This window comes from Lepus europaeus, chromosome 9 (genome assembly GCF_033115175.1).
Source record: "Lepus europaeus isolate LE1 chromosome 9, mLepTim1.pri, whole genome shotgun sequence".
Taxonomy (NCBI): Eukaryota; Metazoa; Chordata; class Mammalia; order Lagomorpha; family Leporidae; genus Lepus; species Lepus europaeus.
Window position 1 is genome coordinate 60,134,611 of NC_084835.1, and position 24,320 is coordinate 60,158,930.

At 44.3% G+C, this 24,320-nt stretch overlaps 1 protein-coding gene across 2 annotated transcripts in view; it reads right to left on the reverse strand.

Moving 5' to 3' along the window:
* PTPRM (protein tyrosine phosphatase receptor type M) overlaps positions 1–24,320 on the reverse strand; it is an 884,602-nt gene that overhangs the window by 35,560 nt on the left and 824,722 nt on the right. For both annotated transcript variants that reach the window (XM_062201377.1, XM_062201376.1), the window contains one exon: positions 3,320–3,436. In XM_062201377.1, the coding sequence (XP_062057361.1) occupies positions 3,320–3,436 (117 nt within the window). The remainder of the gene's footprint in view (positions 1–3,319; positions 3,437–24,320) is intronic.

The window sequence follows — 24,320 nt, forward strand, 5'->3', positions numbered from 1 at the left end:
GTTTGTTATCAGTGTGTTACTGTGTTTTCGTTTAATAATGCATGAATACGGAAGCTTGATTTCTCCGGGAAAATGCTTAAATTAAGAGTTTAAGAATTAAGGAATTAAGTTGTCAGGGACTCCCAAATGCAATTCAACATGTTATCTGCTAACTAGGCTGATCCCAGAGCAGTGTTATGGGTGGCTAGGAGTTACTAAGTGACTATCATTGAAAACACAAGGACAGGTGGTCAACTCCAAAATCTCCATCAGAATGGAGCCGAGCCTGTGTCACTCACTCACCTCCTCACCCCTAGGGGGCACCCCTGGCTTTCTCTGAGCTCACTCAGGCAGGTGTGGTCCAGACTGGGTGGTGAGCACCCTGCAGACTGGGAAAGCTTACTAGCAAGAAATTTATTTATTTCAAAGCAGACATAAGGGAGCATTTCTTCCCCTGCTAGATTTTTAACTCCAGCATCTCAAAGCCCTAAACCCTATCCATATTGAGATGGGCTCCCAACTGATCTCTAAGGCTCATTTTTTGAGCAGGTAAATGTCAATTTCTAGAATGCAGAAAACCTGTGCCCAGAATAAACCTTTGCCTTCTAATATGTTCACTATTGATAAGATTTATCAAAGGAAATTGCTTTGGATCCAATGTTCATTCTTGTTCACTGACACAGCAGTTTCTCCTTTTGCAGTTTAGTAATATATTTGGCGAAGAAAATAAGCAATCATGGCCCAAATATGTCCCAAGTAAATGTTCAGGATATGTTTTCCTTATTTTTCATTGTAGTAAGCATTCATGTAAAATAATAATTGTCACTTAGTTTTCCCATGTAACTTAATGAGAAGGCAGAATTCAAGTCATATAGTAGTGGTACACACAGCCCATAGTGGGTACTTAACACTGTGGAAGGAATGCACTATCAAGTGCATATTCTCTGAGTCAGGGGGATCATGCCTTCCTTGGGTAGAGAGAATTGGATGGCTGTTGTCCATTTCCCTTCCTGCCAGGATAAGTGACTCGATATGCTCCAGTCTCGATTCATACAGACTTTTGAACTGTTTTCCTCTTGCCACAATGGGCACTGAGTGAGGGTACTTCAAATAGTTCATGAACAATGGAATTCAAAAATCTTTGTTTTGTTGCAAAAATTTTTGAAATTCATGCATACAAGAGATCTTCAAAAAGTTAGAAGAAACTGTGTTATGGAAAAACTATGAATGGATTTCAATTTTTTTGCCCCCCAAATAAATTTATCTTGGAACACCACTTTCGCACAAACTTTTAGAAGGACACTCCTAAGTGATTTCAAATCTGTTTAGCTTTGAGTCATTAGGTATATGGGAAAGGCAAGGGGAGAGTCAGATTAAAACAGGAATTCATCAGTTTCAAACTGCAATGTGTCTGCTTGTTTTGCAGCATAAAGACCAAATCCATCTTTCACCATGAGGTCCCTTGATGGCATCCTGCTCTCAAATAGCGTCAACAGTGCAAGAATCTCAAAGTGCATGCCTAACTGTTCTGTTTGCCTCTGCCTTTTAATGAGAAAGTTTAAGCCTACAAGAAATGTCCTACCGAAATTCAATGATTTGTTTTCCTTAAAGATTCCAATTGCCCAGTTAGAAAATCACTAACATGTCACTGTGATTTCCCCCAATGCATTAATAAGAACCTCTTCCATCCCTTCCTTCCAACACCTCTTTACTGGTTGTCTGAAGGCTAAAAGAACATTTCTGTGCAGCTGGGAATGTAGAACAGTACAGTAAGAGGTTAAAAAAACAGCAAAGAAACAAACAAACCCACCCTTCAGCAACAGAGATGCTTTTGCAGCTTATTAGAGAGCTGACTATTATTCAAAGAACTCCATATTTAAGTGATGGCTTTTGGATGTTTTTTTTTCTAAAGAAAAAAAAAATGGAGGGTCTTTTATCACTATCTGTTTTAATGCAGTTATTCATGAGTGTTCTTGCCAAGAGCCATCCAAAAATCTTCCACGTGGTTTTTTTTTTTTTTTTCAATCCTGTCTAAGATGGAAAAAATCGACATCAAAGTGTGAGGCTCAGAACTTGAAGAATTGAGTCAACCAGAACTCCAATTTCTTTGAAGTCTCCAAGCCTCCTGCCTGCTTATTAAAAAAGACAGGCTAAGAAAAAAAATGCTAAATAGTATGAGAAGAAGATTAAAATAAACTAAAGTCTTTTCAGCCTTGTGATTCTATGACAAATTTGGATTTGCAAACCAGAAATGGTAGCTCAAAACATCAGGGTAAATTAGCCAATAAACAGCTGCTGCCATTTCCTTGATTTCCTGGAACTGGTCTTGTTAATCCACAAAGTACATTTAGCTGCAGTGAGAATACAAAGTAGACTGGAGGGGCAGGAGCCAACTGCCCAGCCCTCTGCTTAGAACCCAGGTCCTCCACGGGGCCCTGCTACTATTAAATGAGTGCAAGCAGAACAAATGCACAGCAAAACTGCTTAGTCCAGGGCAGCTGTGCAGGCTCAGTTTTGGAACATGATAGCTCCTCCTAGAAAAGTCTGTGGACCTTCGGAAGGCAGAGTGTCTCAGCCACATCACCTCCATCTTCCCCACAGCCTACCTGTGCCACTTCTCTGGATGGACTGCAGTTTGCTTCACCTCCGGCCCCTCCCTATGTCAGCAGAAAGAGGGGGAATAAGGAGATTCCCTGTTATGCCCTACAGTGCTTCCCAGGGAAGGAGCCCCATCCATGCACATGGGATGAGGCAGGGCAGAATCAAAGCAACAGCATTCACCGACCCAACACCAGCAACTCCAAAAGGCTGACATCAGTATGGGAGTGAGTATGAACAAATGGGCTGGTTCATGCAGGAGTGACCTGTGTCTAATGGGGATCACTCACTCAGGTTTCCAGGTAGGACACTTCTCCCTGGAAAACCCATCAGTCCATGGCAAACTGTGGGCCTGAAAAGCCTCAAGGAAGTGACGGAATCCAGGAGGAGTTAGCACCTGTGTCTCAACACCGACACTAACTCACTACTGGGAAACTCATAGTGGACACACTGCATGAAGGGAATTTATCAATCTGGAAGGCCAGGTATCAAAATTGAACAGACTTTGTTCTATGAACAAAGAGAAAGAGAGAGAGAGAGATGGGCAGCATGGTATCAACCAGGTTAAAAAGAAAAAGAAAACAAACAGGAAATACATTTTGGTTTCACTGCAAAGTATAGATTCGTATGAAATGGGAATGATGCACTTTAACAATGGCACAGAACTATTACAGAATCAGAGGGCAAGGTGCCACCTTGAGAAAACACCAGATAGAGCCCATCTGCGTTCAGGTGTACTTACCTTTTCAACAGCAAATGTTCTTATCACATATTCTGCCAGGAGTTCTGTTTCGATTAAGGTAACTTTAATGTCTTTATATATCTCTGTGTCATCTGGCCAATATTTGCAGCATTTGACCTTTAGAAAACACAAAGGAAATTATGGGTTTAGGTTTTTTGTTTCTGTTTCTGGTTTTTTGTTTTTTTTTTTTGAGTTCCCTCAATAATGGGTCCTACTATAACTTAGAGGATATAATTTGCACACAGAAACAAAAGTTAACCATATACTCAAGAGAAAGGTCTTTTTTTTTTTTTTAGATTGTCTATAATTGAGTTATAGGAGGAAGAAAGCCTGAAGTTAACAAATTGCATTTATACTACAGATACGCCATTTACAGGAAGCATCCATTTCCTGTGCATCTCAGACTCTGGGAGTGACCTGGAAAAATAAACTATAAAAGGAAGTTTGCAACATTTTAGCTGCTCTGAATCTTGAATTCCTTCTACTTTCAGAAATTAAAAATTTCTGAGCAGGAGTAAGCTGAACTTCAGAATCAACACAGAAGATTAATTTTTTTTTTCTGCAGAAGGAAGTGGCGATGTGGGTTTTCCAAGTCAGATCTACAGATTCATTTTAATCAAAGTAAATACAATAAATAAAAATTTGCTAAGATATGCACACGTATCTTCCCATATTATGTGAAGCCTCCAACTGGAAATCTTCCAGGTAGAAGAAATTTGTGAGACCCGGTCCCTTGTAGCCCTGTGGTTATGCTATTGTGCAGTTCTGCAGACGTCAGCAAGTGCTCGGGATGAGGGCAGACCTGTGCAAAGGTCAGGCCGGGACTCATGGCCATCGTTGGGTTCTGAGCTTGACCTCTTATACCCTCTACATTCTTGGCAGTTCCATCCACTTCTGCCTATGACTCTCCATGGATGGACTTCTATCACTGGTCCTGTTTCCCCAAGAAACTAAATTTTCTTCTTTTGTGGGTCTTTTTCCTTGGAGGTCCTGCCAGCATCTCAGAAGTCACATGTCTAAAAGAGAACTGTCCACCATCCACTGCTCTCTTTGTGACTTCTATGATAATGCCAGTCATCCAGGCAAAAAGTCTGACCCTTCCTTCCCCACAACTCAACCAGTGGCCAAGTCTAGAAATGTCTTTGAAATACAAGGGTAATTCAAAAATTGTGAAAAAATTGAATTAAACTGTAAGTTTATTTTGGTGCCAAAAAAGTTTTGAAATCCATGCACAGTTTTTCATGAGATGCATTTTCTAAGAGCTTTCTATGAAGACTCTTCATATGCATGCATCTCAAATTAAAAACAACTAAAAACTTCATTTGAAAAGGCAGAGAGAGAGAGAGAGAGAGAGAGAGAAAGGTTCTATTAGCTGGTTAACTCCCCAAATCCTGAAAAGGCTGGGACTGGGCTGAGGCTAAAGCTAGGAGCCAGGAACTCAAACCAGGCCTCCCATGTGGGTGACAGGAACCCAATTACCTGATCACCACTGCCCCTAAGGATCTGTGTGTGCAGGAAGCTGGAACCAAGGAACAGGAGTTGGAAATTAAATCCTGGTATATATGTGGGATGTTGGTGTCATAACCAGCAGCTAACCACTAGGCCAAACACATGACCCTCCAAATATTTTGTGCCAAAAACAAACATCTTCTAATTTCATTGTTCCACGAGCTTTTTAAAGTACTCTTGCATCTCTCAAATATGTTTTCCAACTTTTTATTCTCTATGCTACAATCAGGCTCTGTTTTCTTCCTGCTGGGCCATCCTACACATATGGTCTACTACCAGAAAAAGCCTCTCCCATCCACTTACTTGCTCTATTCAAGATTCTCCCATTTCAACCAGTGGCTGTAAAATTAGATAGAAATTATTTGGACTGGCATGTAAGGATCTTTAAAAACCTGGCTACACTAGCATTTTTCAGCCTTATCTTTTACTACTGTCTTTTCTATCTGCATATAAGTATTTTACCTTCAAGGATAAGTGGTTTGCCTAAATCCAAAACATAGCCCATGATCCAAATCCCTGCTTATGCCAGTCCTTCTGTTTTGACTGTTCTCCTCCCAACCATCCATTTCTTCTCAGTTGAAGAGTTCTTCCATTCTTGAAAATATTGTCTCAAATGCCACCCCCTCGCCACCATCCAAAGTCTTTCCTTCATAGATGTGAATTCTTTGATGGCACTGGAAAAACATGCTTGTTCCAAAGCTAGGATGACTCCATTCTTACGAAGCCAGATACTTGCTTATTGCTAGTGAGCATGTAGAAGGGTGTTGTTTTGCTTCTTCCTACAAACTCTGCCATACCTGGTCATTGTGTTCCATACACAACAAATACACACCATATGGTACATGAAGAACTGAATTTCATGGAGAAAGGAAATTAGTGTAGGAGGGAAAATTCCAGACTGGGAAAGATCATGGTAGACTGTTTGCAGTGTCTATCTTTTGGTTGCTTCCTTATGAAACTTTTGGGCAGTCAATTCTATGCAGTTCCATGTAAGCCTCATTGCCATTAGTTGGCAAGATGTGAACTAGATGGGCTAGGAGTTGGAAGCAGGAGATTCAGAGGAGTGTAAAATAAAGATGGTGGCTGCCCTCGTTAAGCTTTTGGTCTCTGTTGGGGATTTTTTTTTTATCATAGTAACATTACCTGTGACATTATAAAGGTTCCTTCTAGATGATCTCAGAACTTGACATCATGGATATCTGTGCTGTCTCTAAAATAAGGAGTAAGATATCTCTAATTTCTCCTTTCCAGTGGGTAAAGTGTGTCTGACAATCGTTTTAAGTAACACTCTGACCTCAGAATCAGCCCTTTAGGCTTCCTGTCTGGCTGAAAAGCCTGTAAGAGCATTTCAGGCATGGAAAGCCAAGACACTGTGGCAAAAAATGTTCTACATAAAGGATCTCTGTGACTGAGACCTCAGTGGGAAGAAGGGACCATCAAAGAAGGATGTACTTTTCTCTAAAGGAGGAGAGAACTTCTACTTTGCTTATGGCCTTGTCTAAATATTGACAGAAGTCAAAAGACTTCCACAGCCTAGGCAGCTCATGTCAAGAGCCTCAGGTGCTCACTGACATCATACATAAGAGAGTCACTGTGCACTAACCTCTGTCCTCAATGAGTTGTATGTAAAACTCATTTACATGAGAGTTAAATGTAAAACTAGTTCTGTGTGTGTATGTGTGTGTGCATGCGTGTAAATTGTTGAAATCTTTACTTAGTATAGAGTTGGTCTTCAGTGTACAGAGTTAATTGAAAATGAACTTAACGGACAATGGGACTGGCAAGGGGAGAGGGAGGAGGAGGAGGGGTGGGAATGCAGGTGGGAGGGCAGGGATGGTGGGAAGAATAACTATTCCTAAAGTTGTACTTACGAAATTTGTATTCCTTAAAATATAAATTAAAAAATAAAAAAGTGTGTCTGAGTAGATCATGTATATTTTGGAGATGTCTAATTTGACAGTAACCATAATTTTACATATCGAGTGTTAAGCCCTCAACTTTCGCAATGTTAACGAACAAACATGCTTATATGGAACATGCTGGAATCTCCTCTGTAATTGGGAAACTTGCTTTTACCTTTTGGTGACTTCCATTATGAAAGCAGAAGGTAGTAGATATAAAACTACAAATACAATATGCATGCACACTTTAAGAATGAAGTAATTATTGATGGAATGAATAAACAATTAAAAATTCATGTGTTTCTCTAAAAATTACTCCTGAACAAAAAAAATCACACCCATACCTGCTACCTATGTTATACTGGTTATGGGTTACCTAGTTTTAAAAATACCTTATCTAGATATATCTTATCCAGTAAGATGAATTTATCAACAGGATGCAATGGGTATATGGCATTTGGTATGTCACTTATTTTAGACTTTTTAACCTTTTCACCCTCTTAATTTTCAATAAATATAGATGTGAGGGCCTTCAACGCCTAGGAATCAGGGGAACCAAATCCCCCTCATGTACCAAAGGCTCAGAGTTTATCTTTGAAACTCTTCTTCCAGAGGGATGCGCTTCCAATTCCCTTGGCTTCTTAGGGCTCCATCAGAAATCTGAGCCTGCCTGGCCCCTCTGAGGCCGGCTCCGCCCGCGCTCCGAAAAGCTCGCCCACTCTCCAGATGCAGCCTGGAGCCCTGGGTTTTAATTTGAGCCGGGCTCAGGGCTGACAGGTGCAGTCGCGCTCCCGGCGCGGCGCGGAGCGGCGCGGCGCGGCGCAGGAACGGCGCGAACGTGGTCGGCTGTGCGCCGCTTGGCTCCGTGCTGAGTCCGCGTCGCCCGCCCGGATGCCTCCGGATGAGGCTGTAATTGCTTGAAAGGAAGCGTGGGGTGCTTCCTTCCAGAACGTGTGCGGGGCAGGGCCGCCTTCCGGGCAGAAGCACCTGGCGGGGCGGGTCCAGAAGAGGCGGACGAGCCATTTCGCATCCGGTCCTCCCCATTTCATTTCCCAGAATATCCTAAAATGGTTTGCCACATCTGTTTTCAGCCTACTAAAAAACCCTGCGAAATTGAGTTCCTTTTAGCATCTTTTTAACTGCTTGGACTGGTGTCAATTTATTATTTTGCCTTAAAAAAAAAAAAAAAAAGGAAACAGAAGAGAAGAACTGTGTTTTTTCTCTCTGGCTGAAGGCTTCCCATTTCTGCAGAGTCCAGCCTTGTGTTTGTCTCCTGTCCTCTGAGGTCTGTGCACAGAGAGGCTGAAACCCTTGCTTTTGGGGCATCTGTTGGAGTCCCGAAACAGCAGAACAATAGAACCGATGCTTCTGCGCTTGGCACCTGCCAGGTTCAGCTGCCTCCTGCAGCCCAGTGCTACCTGCACAGCTTCTAGGAGAGCCTGTGCTTCCCATGCATCCTCATCTCCTAAAGCAACAGCCTCCAGCCCAGAAAGCAAGGGCCCAACAGGACTGTCTAATTACCTTGGTGCCCTAGCGCTAGTTCCATCCGGCCATCAATCAAGCAAACAGTTCTGAGCCCTGCTGCCTGCTCATGACTGGGTGGAGGGCTGAAGGGGTAGATGGTGCGGTCCCTGCCCCAGAGGGGCTATGGTTATTGGCTTTCACATTCACAAACATGAAACAGCGCAGAAAGCAGTGCAACAAAAACAGCTGCCAGGTGAATGACGTTTAACCAGCAGCCCAGACGAGGCCCATGTACACTCAAATCAGGGGATTGTTAGAGGCTGGAGCCAGAGCTCCCCAGGGTTGGCACATATGACTGAGATTAGGGCCACAACAGCGGTTCTCAAACTCCAGCAGGCATCAAGGTTTCTTCCTTTTTTTTAAAAGACTTATTTACTTATTTGATAGTCAGAGTTACACAGAGAGAAAGACAGAGAAAGAGAGAGAGGACTTCCATCAGCTGGTTCACTCCCTAGTTGGCCGCACCAGCTGGAGCTGAGCTGATCTGAAGCCAGGAGCTGATCTGAAGCTAGGAGCCAGAAGCCTCCTTGGGGTCTCCCATGTGGGTCCAGGGGCCCAAGCACTTGGGGCCATCTTCTACTGTTTTCCCAGGCTATAGTAGAGAGCTAGATAGGAAGAGGAGCAGTCGGGACTTGATCCGGCACCCATATGGGATACCGGTACTGCAGGCAGTGGCTCTACCTGCTACGCCACAGCACTGGCCCCCATCAAGGTTTCTTAGAGATCTGAATGTATGGGGCCTGAGAATTTGCATTCTGAACAAGCTCCCAGGTGTTGCTGGTCTGTGGCCCACAGCCTGAGCAGCAGGGATTTAGACCACACAAGCTGACTGCAGCATCTGGCTGGCCAGAGTGCCGTCTGAGCCTGGAGAAGTCATTTTGTTGGCTGTGTCTCGGGTGCTTCATCTGTCAAGGTTACGGTTCCTATCAGAGTGTCCTAAGATTAAGTCGGTGCTTCCCAAATCTACCTGCACGTGAACATTATGTAGGGGGTCAGGCTTAATAAATTCCAAAGCCCAGGCTACATTCCAGGCCGATTAAATCAGTTTTGGGGTGGAACAGAGGTGTCCGCAGTTCGATGAAACGCCCCAGGATATTCCAAAGGTTGGGAACCACTGGATGAAGTGACAGGATGCAATGAAAGCATTTGGCCAAGTGCATGGTTCATTGTAAGTGCTCAAAAAAATGTTAATTCTTGTTATGGGATAATTCAGTGATCCATACTGTGTTGAGGGGTTACAGGAGTACCAAGGGCAAGCAGCCCACCAAGAGCTTGGCGAGGGAAAGCAGAATTTTTGGAGAAGGAGGAGAGATGGGCTGTGCTCTGACAGTTGTGCCTGTTTATGACGGTGGAGGGAAAACAAAAGGAATCCTGGCCCCCGGCTCCCTGTTTCCCCACGACTTATTCCAGGCATTGGAACGACCTGAGAGAGGCTGGCTTGTCCTTCCTCCCATCCGTGTGGCTTGCTTTACCCCCTGGCCCGGCAGAAATTAGGAATTACTGTCTGTGTTTTGGAGGAGGAGATCCAAATCAAATACAGCGGTGAGGAACTGACCTGCATTTTCAAGGTCATTGCAACTGTATGCACAGTGCCCTTCCTGCTCTGAATCCCAGGCACTGAACGGCTGCATTCTCAAGCTGTGGCCTTGCCTGGCAGCCCAGGGAGGGCCAGTGACCTGCAAGGGCCAGGGTAGGTCTCTGCTTCCTCCTGCTCTAAAAGGTAGAATCAGAAGGCAGGCAGGCTCAGCGGCTCCACAAGGTAATATTCTTAATGGCGGTGGAGGCCAGGCTCTGATTCCTGCTGCACAACTCTGTAGCAACGGGTAGTTCAAGCGGCATGATGCCTTCTTCTATCTTGCTGGAGCATTTCCACTTCCAGAATGAGTACCAAATAGGAAGTCTTGAAGCCAGTTTAGCTGCCTTGCCTCTTAGGGAACAGAAGAGAGATGAGGGTAAAGCAGGAAGAATAGAATGCACACTATGCAACCCTCATTAAGCGGCTAATTTCTGTTGGTGCCTCTCATCTCATCAACTCTTCCAGGCAGCAGGAAGCAGCCTGGAGCAGGACTGAAGATCTATTTATTTTCTGTCTTCTTCTTTTTGAAATTAATTAATTTATTTTATTTTTTTTTTTATCGGAAAGGGTTTATTGGATGAAACCAGACCAGAGAGAAGGGGCAAAGAAGGAAAATAGGGAGGAGGAGAGTGCAAGAGAGAGATCAACAAACAGAGGGAGAAAGAGAGAGATCCATGGGTTCAGGAACAAGTCCTCTTAAAACTTTGCTTGGGGAGGGAGGTGGGCAGGGAAGTAGGAGCAGAGAATCCCAGTAGGATGGGGGCGGAGCAGACACGGGTGGTTGGATCATGTGGCCACCTGGCTTCCAGCAATGGTGGCGGGGGCTAGAGCCTAGAATGGTGTCTGGGTGTAGACCATACCATAGATAAGACTGTGCCATTTTACTGACATTCCCCTCTTGTTTTTTTATAAAGCAAGAGTATATGGGATTACATCAGCCCCAAAAGTCCAGTAGGGGTAGAGAGACATGATCTGTCTTTAGAGCTACTTCCTTCTGACATGGGGTGACAAGGTACTCTCTGCTGTCATGGGGCATTGTCTCAAGCTGCTGTCTCCTGGGTGGGGAGCCAAGTATATCCCTGTAGCAGCATTTGGTTGACCACCTGGTTGGTGAAGGCTTTGGTTCATTCCATTATGAGAGGCAGAGTTACCAAGATAGAGAAGGAGAGACACAGAGAGAGGTCTTTCATCTGCTGGTTCACTCCCCAGAAGGCCACAATGGCCGGAGCTGCAACTATCCGAAGCCAGGAGCCAGGAGCTCCTTCCAGGTCTCCCACGTGGGTGCAGGGACCCAAGGACTTGGGCCATCTTCCACTGCTTTCCCAGGATATAGCAGAGAGCTGGATCATATGGGATGCCGGCACTGCAGGCAGCAGCTTTACCTGCTATGCCACCACACAGGCCCCCTGAAGAAGGTCTGTTTCTGTGTACTGTGTATGGGTACATGGCTCACTTCACTGATAAACCCAGGATTAAGAAATGGAAAGGGCAGTTCTTGGACTGGGTGCACCAACCGAAGTATGATCTAATAAGCCCAACTTCAAAGGGGATAGAAGGGCAGAGAAAGAAAAAGGCAGCTCTAAGCTTTGATTTGTCAAGAGTTTTCAACTGACTTTTTTTTTTTTTTTTGTGGGTGGGGTGGGGGATAGACATCCAAACAGACTGAAGTGACAGCACTTCTATTAATAGCTGTGTTTAAGGGCCTGCTGCTGCATACAGCTTTGATGGAGATACTGGTACAAAAACCCATCACCACACAAAGCCCTGGCCAGGAGCAAGTGCCAGCTTGGTTTCCAAAGAACACAATCATTGTACCCAAAAATAAAATTTTTGTAACAGAGGTTTTTAAACAGAGGAATAAAAATATTCACTCATTTAAATATCCTGAAAATGCAGATTGCTTTCGTCTCAGTGTGATGGATTCGGATGGACATGCCTTTGACTTTGTCTGTCTGACTTGTGCTACTGCAGCAAGGAACTCAGACTCCCTGAGCCTCAGTTTTTCCTGCGTAAGGTGGGATAATGTCATTGCTTCTTTTGGGAGGGTGTGGTGGTGAAATAAGATACATGAATACATATATGTTCATGTTTACACATATATATATGAATATATGTATTCATACACACAGAGGTTTTGTATAAGGATCTGGCTTATGAAAACCTTCCTTGTTTCTAGGCCTGTTTTATTTGGCTACAGCGGGGGTCTCCATTGGGCTCATTCTTGAAAACTATTTCAAAACGGGCACTAAATCAAAAATGTATGGAGATTGTGTAGTTTGAGTTTGGAAAAATAACTTCATCATGTAAGTCAATCCTTCTTGCGTGTGCCTCTCCCTCCCCTGCCTGGCTTTCTTTGGGGTTTCTCAATTACTCCTTAATGGACACACAGTAAGCACAAGGTCGCATCCTGTCCCTACGCTTGTTTCCATCAGCTGTTGAGATGCATGCAGCCTGATGCCTCTTGTGGAATTTAAAGGACCATTTTACAGCCCCATGAGAAACGTCCTATTACTTTCCTCGCAGACCTCGTTTGGATGAAAACTTAATCAGAAAGCAGCATCGGTGGACCAGCAGCCCACTTTGAAGAGACACTAATTGAGACGGCTGGTTCCCCACCTTATTCAAGTAATTCAGCTTTGACTCAGCTGTTCCCAACACTCAAGTCCTGCCTAGGAGGGGATTTGCCACTATTCAGGGCAATACAAAGAACTAAAAAGAATACCACATACTCCAATGATCATTCTAACCTTAGAGTGTCAGGAATATTTTGAGCAATCACAGTATCCTCAAAATATAGACACATGCCACAGGTACATCAGTGGGGACATTTCTGAGAGTGGTAAGTGATACATCTGCTGCAGGAAAATAAAAGCACCACATTTTCTCCCATAGTCAGTCTTCAGGGTCAGAGTTTACAGCTATGACCTTATGCCAGTCAGAACCTTTTTGGCCCTAAGTTTCCTGTGCTGAAGGGGATATGAGATCATGCAGCAGGGAGAATTATTCTAACGCATAGGATTATCTGATTATATGCACTCCATACTAATTGTGTGGGATTATTATTATGACCTTTATTTATAAACGCATCATGTGAAGCTGGGAGAGATTAAGAGAGAGATTGAAGAGAGCAACAGGTCAACATTGTGGCTGTGCAGACTGCATCTGAGCTCAGGGCTGTGGTGTCCACATTGTCTTCCCAGCCGCTCAGTCAGCCACCAAAGCCCACGATGAGCAGACCCTGTGCAGGCATTCCTGGGGATGCCGAGAGGAACAAGCCATGGTTGTGTGACTCATGGCTACAAAACTGTTCACTGGATTATTCTGCCTCTTGTGGTCCCATTCTCCTGGGAGGCCCCAACAGTTGCTCAGGTGTTTCTTTCGTCAGATGACCCCAGACCCTCAGGGAAAGGTGGAGCAAGGCTCAGAAGATTAAGCAGAGAAGTGGAAAAAAGAAGCCTGCATCCAAGAAAGGCCACAAGTTACTGCTTTCAGCCAATTATACCAGAATAGGATATACCTGCAGTGTGAAAAGTGAGGGAAAACCGATTTCCAAGCATTCACGGGAGCAGAATGGGGGAGGAGGGCCATGGCAGCTTTGAGATCATCCCATATTGTGTGTCCATTGACAGTGCCAAGAAACTACAGCTGTGCACCTGCCGAAGCAGGTAGGAGTGTGGCTGGGGCTGTGCTATAAAAGCTCTCAGGCTGTGACGCGTGTGTCCTCGGTGCTTTTGTCCATCTGCTGCACACACAAACTTCCCACCATCTCAGGTGCTTTATAGACATGAAGACAGACGATCGCCTACATGTACCTCTAAGACTGCGGCAAAGTTAGAGGTAGCAGAGTGAGGCAATGGAAGATTCAAGCCCAGGCCAGGAAAACATCCAATAGACAAGATGCCTAGACGTGGATTTAAGTGAGGATTTTCCAGGTCTGGTCAGCTGTGGCCAGGCAGCAAGAGTGTCTGCTGAGGGCAAGCGACAGAGCTTGACAATGGTGACCAGGGAAGCAGGTGCACAGCACAAGCAGCCCATTGGGCTCAGCTCAAGGTCCTTGAAGAGCTGATCAGCACACAGATCACAGTTACCTGGGGAGCCAGCAGACTGAGTTCAGAAAAATGCTTGTTATTCAGACCTGCAAATTTGCTTTGATGCTGCAATATCCTGCCACCGAGGCAACGCGAGAGAGGGCTGACACAAAAGCATCAGATGACTTATAGCACATCAAGAATCATCCGCAAAGCCTGATTTGTAATTCATCGATAGCTGAGAAAAAAATGACTTTTGCTTTCTTTTGAAGGGACATAATGGATTAGGCCAAATTACCAAGAACTTACTACAAAAGAGTTCATCAGGGAAGCTAAGTGTAGATATATTTCTGTCACATCCAATAGGCCTATTGTGATCTTCAGTCCCATCCATAATGAATATATTACAAGAAGGGAGTTCAAAACATTGGTGGAAAGTGGAATTAAAAGACAAGTTTATTTTGGTGCAGAAATTTTTGAAATCCATGCAGAGAAGGGTCTTCAAAAAGTTTCTAGAAAATGCACATGGATTTCAAAACGCTTTGCACATCTTTTAATTCTACTTTCCATGAACTTTTTTTTTTTTTAAATTTTTGACAGGCAGAGTGGACAGCGAGAGAAAAACAGAGAGAAAGGTCTTCCTTTTCTGTTGGTTCACCCTCCAATGGCCGCCGCGGCCGGTGCACCGCGCTGATCCGAAGCCAGGAGCCAGGTGCTTCTCCTGGTCTCCCATGCTGGTGCAGGGCCCAAGCACTTGGGCCATCCTCCACAGCCTTCCCGGGCCATAGCAGAGAGCTGGCCTGGAAGAGGGGCAACCGAGAGAATCCTGTGCCCCGACCGGGACTAGAACCCGGTGTGCCGGCGCCGCAAGGCAGAGGATTAGCTTGTTGAGCCACGGCGCCGGCCCCATGAACTTTTTGTAGTGCACTAATACGTCGGTCTGACCTGAGATCCAGATCTGCTGTCTCAGAAGAAACTAAGGGGAAAGAGAGCAGCACATGGCAATTTCTGTTGTATGGAATAGGTTATTTTGTACCAGCTTACTTGTCCCTCTGTAATCGTTCATCCGTGTCTCCCAAAATATTCAGAGCCCTTTTGTTTGTCAAGCCTTTTGGGGTTCACAGAGGAAATCCCCCAGCCTTTGCTCACAGAAGCCTGTGGTCCCACAGGGGAAGCCATCGGGGGTCGCTGGAGGTGTTTACTCCTTCGCAGACAGCTGTATGTAATAGCTGTGTAATCAGACTGTCAGTGTCTTCAGGGCTTTCCCCTACCACCTGTTAGAGGTTACCTTACAGGGTCATGTGTCACTTAGCAATGCAGACGCAGTCTGAGAAAGGCACTGCTGGGCAGTTTCATCGTGTGGACGTCATATGGAGTACACTCACACACCCGGATAGTCCAGCCTCCTACACATGCAGGCCATATGGAATAGCCTGCTGCTGCTAGGCTAAAAACCTCTACGGCGGGTTACTGGGCTGACTGTTGCAGACAACTGTAATGCAATGGCATTTGTGTACCTAAACATATCTGAACAGGGGAAAGTAAGACGACTACGTGACAGGAATTTTCCAGCTCCCTAATAATCTTGGGGCCACTGTCACTCACAGATGGGATCTATCGTTGACTGAAATGTCATTATGCAGCGCAGGACTGTCCCTGCACACCGTATGCATCCCGGGGAGAAGAACCAGCAGGAGGGATGAACAGAGACTCCATGGGGGCGGGGGTTAGGTTTCTAACACTGACAATGGAAGAGACATAGGAGGTGGAGAAAAAGATAGGAGGCTGATCCTGGCTTCCCCACGGGAAGTTCATTAATTCACCGTGACAGCTCATCCAGAATCCAGCAAAAGAGACAAAGGCCTGCACTTGGAAGAAAAGAGCACTTTGCTGTTCCTGGCAGAATGTAGAGCGCTTCTGAACTGGAGGCAAGGATGTGTGAACAGAGGTGTGTGTGTGTGTGTGTGCGTACACCTGTGCACATTTGGAAAGACCCTTTTATCAGGTGTGGGGAACACTAATGTTGTGAAAGAGACCTAGTCTGGTTACAAATGTGATGGGATAGCTAGCCTTTAACAAAAATGTGTACCTGTGTGTATATGTAAATATACAGAAATTTATATTTATGAGTGTATTTATTTGTAGGAATACTATCAGAATACAGTTTACAGTGTTTGGGTTAGCATTCCAGACAATTTTATATAAGGAACCTCTTTTGAGTTTTAAAATACAGTACTTGGTAATTGAACTTAAAATCTCAAAAAAGCCTTTAATAAGACTAAAGTTATGTGATTTTCTTCTTGCTTTAGTCTGAGACCATGTGTTTTCTTTAATCTCACATTTTTCAAAATCACTACCCAATTTAGTTGTCAATGAATGGTTAGTTAAATGAATTTGTTTTACAATTGCATCTGTTTTTTTATTTCCTTTATGCCACAGTCTACCTTTCAATTAAATGAACTTGCTATTCAAATTGGGCTGAAGGACATGAAGTATTGAATCCGTGTTGTTAAACATGTTGGGTAAAATACTCTTTTTGCGAACAAGGAGGCCACAACTGACAGCTGGGGTTATAAGGAGCACAGTGGCGTGTATGGAGATTGCTTTATTAAATGATCTCAGGAGTGCTCCTCTCCTATTGTGTGCAGGGAACAGGTGCGCTACCACTGCTCACGTGGAAATGAGACAGAAATGTCTTGGGAGGGTAGCATTGATTCGCTGTGCCAGTTGATGAATTAGCAGATTGTTGTAAGGATTTGAGAACTTGGAAAAGAATGTATCTGCTCAAAACCATAGTTTACCACAGTCAGGCAGACCATTGTTTCAAAGTTCTACAAATTTTAAAAGAGAATGGACATCTTTTATATTCTGCATAAAGTAAAATACAGATCATTCACTGACAGAATCTGTCTCATTGGCACCTATATACTGTGACATTCTGTTCCACATCTTCTACCAAACTGGTGTATAATGGTGCAGAAGAAACATGCGTGAATGGCTGTTTCTTAAGGGCAGGACAGGTCTCACGTCTTTGTACTGAACCATTCTCTTTAAAATTTGAACTCAGTCCTTTTCTCCCACTGCCGGTTCTCAGAGCTGGCAACGTTAAGTGCTGTGGGTTGGGAGCCGTGTGGATTATCACACATGTGGCTGCTGACTTAATTGTTTCTCAAATGGAACTCTTAACCAACATGTAAAGAACACACAGAAAAATATTCTACATATAAACATGGGATTTCAGGGCTCATTTGGTCCATCTCCCTTCATCTCAAGGATTGAAGCTTAGAGGTGAGAACTGACTCACCTGTAACACTTGAAGCACCCAGCCCACCTCAGAGTCCCAGTCCTTCCCGCCCTGGATCTGTGATGATTCCAGGCCCCTGCGAGCTGCTGCATCCACCGGAGTCTTCCTGTTACCCGCCTCTCCTCTGCGTGAGAAGAGTAGGCCAGCCCTTGCCTCCCTAAAGTAGCTCTGCCCCCAACTTCCTCCAGCCCCTCAGCCCAGGGCCTTGCCCCTTTCATCACCAGGAAAGCTGATGTTCTCAGGAGAGGCTGTCATCCCAAGACTGTGGCTTACGTCTTGTTTACTTCTATTTCAGTGTGTCCACACCTGCCACCGGGCCGCAGGCTCACAGGAAAAGCTGTCATCCCTCGTAAAGCGGACTCCAAGGCCTGCGCGCCAGCTCCCTTCCGTCCTGCCTCCTTGGCAAATGCGTTTCAGGGGCTTCCACTTTGCAAGATTTTCAATCTCGCCCTTTGCCCTGAATATTTTCCTTAATGTGAAAATTTTCAAAGGTCTTCCACCTTACAGATATCCTCTGATTGCAAAAGTCCCCAGTTTATAGTCCTGTTTTTCCCCCTCTCTTTCCTTTATAGCTAAGCCTTAGACATGTTTTTTTTTTAATAGAAAGGTTTTATTTAATAAATATAAATTTCATAAGTACAACTTTTGGATTATAGTGGTTCTTCTCCCCCATACCTGGCCTCCCACCTCCAAACCAACCCACCTCCTACTCCCTCTCCCATCACATTCTTCATTAAGGTTTATTTTTAATTATCTTTACAGAAGATCAACTCTATACTAAGTAAAGATTTCAATAGTTTGCACCCACACAGACACACAAAGTATAAAGTCCTGTTTGCAGACTAGTTTTATCATTAATTCTCATAGTACAACACATTCAGGACAGAGATCCTACATGGGGAGCAAGTGCACAGTGACTCCTGTTATTGATTTAACAATTGACACTCTTATTTATGACGTCAGTGATAACCTGAGGCTCTTGTCATGAGCTGCCAAGGCTATGGAAGCCTCTTGATCTTGGACAAGGTTAAATTCGGCATAGACTTCCTGGTTTTCTGCTCTTGCCTGACTCTGCAGGAGGACTTCCATGTGCACCAGATGCTGTGAATGCCTGTTTTGCTCCATCAACATCTATGAACTTCTTCCATACAGAAATCAACAAACAACACATGCTGGCAAGGATGTGGGGAAAAAGGTACCCTAATCCACTGTTGGAGGGAGTGTAAACTGATAAAACCATTATGGAAGACAGTATGGAGATAACTCAGAAATCTGAAATATAGACCTACAATATGACCCAGCCTTCCCCCTCCTGGGAATTTACCCAAGGGAAATGAAATCAGTAAATAAAAGAGTTATCTGCACCCCCATGTTTATTGCAGCTCAATTCACAATAGCTAAGTCATGGAATCAGCCCAAATGCCCATCAACGGAAGATTGGATAAAAGAATTATGGGATATGTACTCTATGGAATACTACACAGCAGTAAAAAAAATGAAATTCAGTCATTTGTAACAAAATGGATGAATCTGGAAAACTTCATACTTTTGTGAAATAAGCCAGTCCCAAAGTGACAAATACCATATGTTCTCGCTGATCTGTGAGAACTAACAGAGCACCTAAAAGGAAATCTGTAGAAGTAAAATTGACACTTTGAGAAGCAATGACTTGAACAGTCCTTGTCTTGACTGAGGAACAGTTTTTTTTTTTTCTCTTCTTCATACTATTTGTTGAACTCTTTACTTAACATAGAGTTTATGTGTATAAAGTCAACTGAAAATAGATCTCAATAAAAAATGAGTGGTAAAAGAGAGGGAGGAGGAAGTTTATAACTGTAAGGCTGTATAATTCTACATACATTGCTACAGACTTACTTCTAAGAGTACAGTTTAAAAACTTGCCATGGACCCAAAATCCCATTAAGCTGGGTTGTAAAAATGCCATCTTAAGTGTTAAAGTGACCATATTAAGTGCTAAAGTGATCATATAGATAGGATGAACTGTTAAAGGGAGCATATAAATAAGATCAAATGTCTGGTAATAATAATAGATAGAATTAAAAAGGAGAGAATGTTCCAACATGGGAAGCAGTCCACACAGCAGACTCATTGAATGACAATCGCTCTAAATAGCACTCTGACCTCAGAATCAGCTCTTAAGGCATTCTGGTCTGGCTGAAAAGCCCGTGGGAGCATTTCAGGCATGGAAAGAAATACACTGGCAAAAAAAAAATGTTCTATATGAAGGATCTCTGTGAGAGAGAACCCAGTGGAAAGAAGGGACCATCAAAGAAGGATACACTTTTCTCTGAAAGGAAGAGAGAACTTCTACTTTGCTTATGGCCTTGTCTAAGTACTGATGGAAACAGTGGATTCAAAAGGCTTCCAGTTAGCCTTGACAGCTCATGTCAAGAGCCTCAAGTGATCACTGATGTCATACATAAGAGTGTTAATTGTTAAATTAACAATAGGGGCCACTTCCCATGCAGGATTTCTGTCCTCAATGAGTTGTATTATGAGAATTAACTGTAAAACTTGTTCTCAAACAATGTATGTGTGTGTGCACAAATTGTTGAAATCTTTTTTTTGTGTGTGTGCAAATTGTTGAAATCTTTACTTAGTATAGAGTTGGTCTTCTGTGTATAAAGGTAATTGAAAATGAATCTTAATGGAGAATGTGACTAGGAATGGGAACGAGAGGAAGAGTTGGAGTGGGAGGGCAGATATGGTAGGAAGAATCACTACATTCCTAAAATTGTACTTATGAAATTTGTACTCATTAAACAAAAGGTGTCTTTAGGAAAAAAAGCTATGAACTTGAAACATTTCATGGAAAAGAGAATTAAAGATAAGTTTATTTTCATTCAAACAAAAAAATATATTTATTTGAAAGGCAGGGTGACAGAGAGACAGGGAGAAACAGATCTTCCACCCACTGGCTTACACTCCAGATAGCCACAATGGCCAGGACTTGGCCAGACAAGAGGCAGGAGTCAAGAACTTCATCTGAATTTCCTACATAGGTGCCAGAGAAGACCCAAGTTCTTGGGTCATCGTCTGCTGCCTTTGCAGGTGCACTAGCAGGAAGCTGGAACCAGCATTCCGATATGGGCTGCAGGCATCACAAGCAGTGGCTTTAGCTGCTGCACCATAATGTTGGCTCCTCTAAACCTTTCTTTAATGGTCACCCAAATTGTTTTTTTTTTTTTAACAACACTAATTAGAAAATACAATTTACCAACTTAATGCTTTCCATTAAAAGGAATAAAAAATCAAAAATACCAGCCATTTTCTGCTTCTGCTTTCAACTCTCACAGGAAAGGTGTTGCTGACCCTGCTCCACGAGCCTTGATCCAGCTGCCTCAGAGTTCTACCCTGCTCAGTCTCCCTTGGTCTCTTTTCCACCTTGCTCCTTGGTTATTGTTGTCTCTTTCCTGCCATTTCAAATCCTTTTCCCTGCTAAGGTCTGGTTCCCTACCATGTTCTCCAAAAAGTCCTGCATCCCTTTAGGCAGAATTTATACACACACAAACACACACACATATTTAAACACTTTTACTTTAAAGGGCTAGAAAGGAGGAGAGGAAGTGAGAGAGAAAAAGACAGAGAGAGGGAGAGGGAAATAGATCTTCCATTAGCTGGTTTACTCTTCCCCAATGCCCTAAACAGCTGGGGCTGGGCCAGGCCCAAGCCAGGAGAAGGAGTTCCATCTGGGTCTCCAACGTGGGTAACAGGAACTCAATTACTTGAGCCATTATCTGCTGCCTCCTAGGGCATTAGCAGGAAGCTGGATCAGAAGCAGGGACAGGACTTGAACCCAGGCACTCAGATATGGGACGCAGGTTTCCCAAGAGGCAGCTTAACCCACTGTGGCATAATGCCCACCCTCCTTGGGCAGAATTGCCATGCTTGTTAATACCATCACATTCTGACTTACATGTGATGGAGTTAATAGTTTATATCAAAGGGCTGGCAGTGTAGCATAGCAGGTAAAGCTGCTGCTTGTGATGCTGGCATCCCATATGGGTGCCAGTTCATGTCCCAGCTGCTCCACTTCCAATCCCACTTCCTGCTAATGGCCTGGGAAAAGCAGCAGAAGATGACCCAAGTGCTTGGGCCTCTGCTAACCTCTTGGGAGACCTGGAAGAAGCTTCAGGCTCCTGATTTTGGCCTGGGCCAGCTCTGGCTGTTGTTACCATCTGGGGAGTGAAACAGCAGATGGAAGATCTTTCTCTGTTTCTGTCTCTCTCTCTCTAACTCTTTCAAATAAATAAATAAATCTTTAAAAATAGTTTATATTCAGTCTTTATCACCCTTTGATAGCCCTTGAAAAAAGTGAATTATAAAAACTTGCAGTGCTGGCATCCCAGATGGACGCCAGTTAGAGTCCCAACTGCTCCACTTTTGACCCAGCTCTCTGCTATGGCCTGGGAAAGATGTGGTAGATGTCCCAAATCCTTGGGTCCCTATACCTGCGTGGGAGACCCAGAAGAAGCTCCTGGCTCCTGGCTCCTGGCTTTGGATCAGCTCAGATTTGGCCATTGCGGCCATCTGGGGAGTGAACCAGTGGATGGACAGTCTCTTTCTCTCTCTAACTCTGCCTTTCAAATAAATAAATACATCTTTAAAAAAAAGTTAATGCAAGGCCCGGTGTTGTGGCGCAGTGACTAAGCCTCTACTTGCAATGCTGGTATTCCATTTCTGAACATCTGTTTGAGTCTCCGCCACTCCACTTCCTATCCAGCTCACTGCCCAATGTGCTTGGAAAATCAGCGGTTCATGTCCCAAGTACTTGGGCCCCTGCAACTAATGTGGGAGACCGGGATGGAGTTCCTGGTTGCAGGCTTCACCTGGCCCAGCTCGGGCTGTTGTGGACAAACAAGGAGTGATCCAGTGGATGGAAGGACTCTGGCGGTTTGGTCTTGGTCTCTGTGTCTCTCCCTCTCTGTCTCTGTTGCTCTGCCTTTCAAATAAATAGATTTAGTAAGCCTTCTATAAAGGGGGGCAACCTTGCTCCTTCCATTGATTCCAGGCCTGGTGTCCTTTTCTGCATGAGGCAGAGGTACTTGGAATCTTAATATACCTTCCTTGCATGTGAATTAGACAGTGAATTCTGATGTCTAGTGTTCATCCTGAACATTTTCCTCCCATTATTCTTTTAGTGACAAGTGTCGTGAAAGGAATTCTAGACCAGCATCTTTGAGGAAATGAGGTTCTTTGAGGCATCCATTTAGGAGGTTTCTGTCCATCCTCTACTATGATTGGAGAAAATAACTCTGGTTCTTACTTCTCTTAGCTTCAAAGCATTTTCTCATCTGTTTTCAGAACTATTCAGAGCAACTCAACAATAATTTTCCTAAATGACTGAGCTCTCATTTGGATTTTTAATAAACAGTCACATTCTAATGAGGTCTTCATAAAACTGACTAAATATGTTTAGAAATCATTAGCTTAAATTACCGGCACGAACGTCTCCTTTGGGAGCCCTGCAGATTTGGTTATAAGACTTCTGGCAGATGGATTAGTGCAGTGCCACAGCCGAGTTTCCGAATTTCCACACAAATGGTGTAAATGGGAATGCCTGGGAAACAGGCGACTGGACCGGAAGCTAAATGTCCCTCAGGTGGGTTCATTAAAGAGAGAAAACAATCACAACACATCCCAGCGCCATTTAAATGCCAGGTGTGCAGCTGTTTGCAGGTGCCAGGAACACCGACTAGGGTCCCTTCCTGGAACACATGGGCTGAAAGGAGCCGTGCAGTGGTGACAGGGAAGTCTCAGATAATGACAGGTCCTGGCAGGTGTACTGGGGACCCCGCTGCAGGGAAGTGCAGCGTCTGTGTCTTTTGCACCAGGTGCGGCGACAGGGAAGGCCTCCCAGTGGCTCGGATACCGGCAATTAAAGCCGCCTAATGCAGAGTGCTTCAGGGCAAAGCAGGGCGAAGCAGGTCCCCAGCTCTCCCTTAATGAATCGGCAGCAAGTCTGTGTAAACAAACACGCATCCGCCTGGCTCATGCTTAATTCATGAAGGACACACCATGTGCGGTACACATGTTAAGTAGGTAGCTGTTGGCCTTTAAAGCCATGCCATTTTGATTTCTTGGGTGGGTGGTTGTGGTTGTTTTTAAGCATGGAGAATGGGGAAGTTGTTGCTAAACAAACGTGTAGGATTAACAATGGGAAACAGCCTGGAACAAGGGGAGTGCCTGCTCCCCTAGGGGACATGACCTCCTGTCAAAACACCCCAATCATGCCAGACATTCAAGGACAGATGTCATTACTAATTGCAGACAGACCAATGCAGGGGGCAGACGGCAATGAGGGGCGGCCCCTTCAAAGCATGCCCACATCCCTGCAAACCTGGTCAGGATTTAGAAGAATTTTCTTAAAAATAAGCCTCCTAGACCAAAAGTGATTTTGAGTTATGGGAAGACCATGGACTTAGATTTATGGGTAACAAGGAAACCCAGGTACCAGCTCACTGCTTCAGCTGCACTGTATTGGTTGGAGCTTCTGTGGTTGTCTGTCAGAAGAGACAGCTGCCCTCCTAAACACTAACCATGACCACCCTGTAGGAGACGGGTTTGAGTGCCTATAGGAAGTGATCCCACCATGTGGCCCACGGGTTCTTTAGTTTTCCAGAACCCCATCACTTGAGTTGAACAACCTGGCTCCCTGCAAAATGTGCCATGGCCAGGTCCATTGGGCTTCATCCACTGCATCTTTCGGCACAGTCTTCTCATGAAAATGAAAAGCTTTCAAACGGACTGCTCCTCCTTTCAAATATAAGGGTGTATCCTATGAATGTACCTTAATTTCTGAAGTCACTGAGTCAGGAGAAAGTGTACCTTGGAATTTCAAATAACCAAAACTATAAGGATGCCTTTAGTTAAGCAAATCCAATGGTAGCTGCTATTTTAACAGTCATGTACTTTTCAAAATAAATGATTTAAGGGGCCAGTGCTGTGGCGTAGTTGGTAAAGCTGTTGCCTGCAGTGCCAGAAAATCCCATATAGGCGCCAGTTCAAGTCCTGGTTGCTCCACTTGTGATTCAGCTCTCTGCTATGGCCTGGGAAAGCAGTAGAAGATGGCCCAAGTTCTTGGGCCCCTGCACCCATGTGGGAGACCCAGAAGAAGCTCCTGACTCCTGGCTTCGGA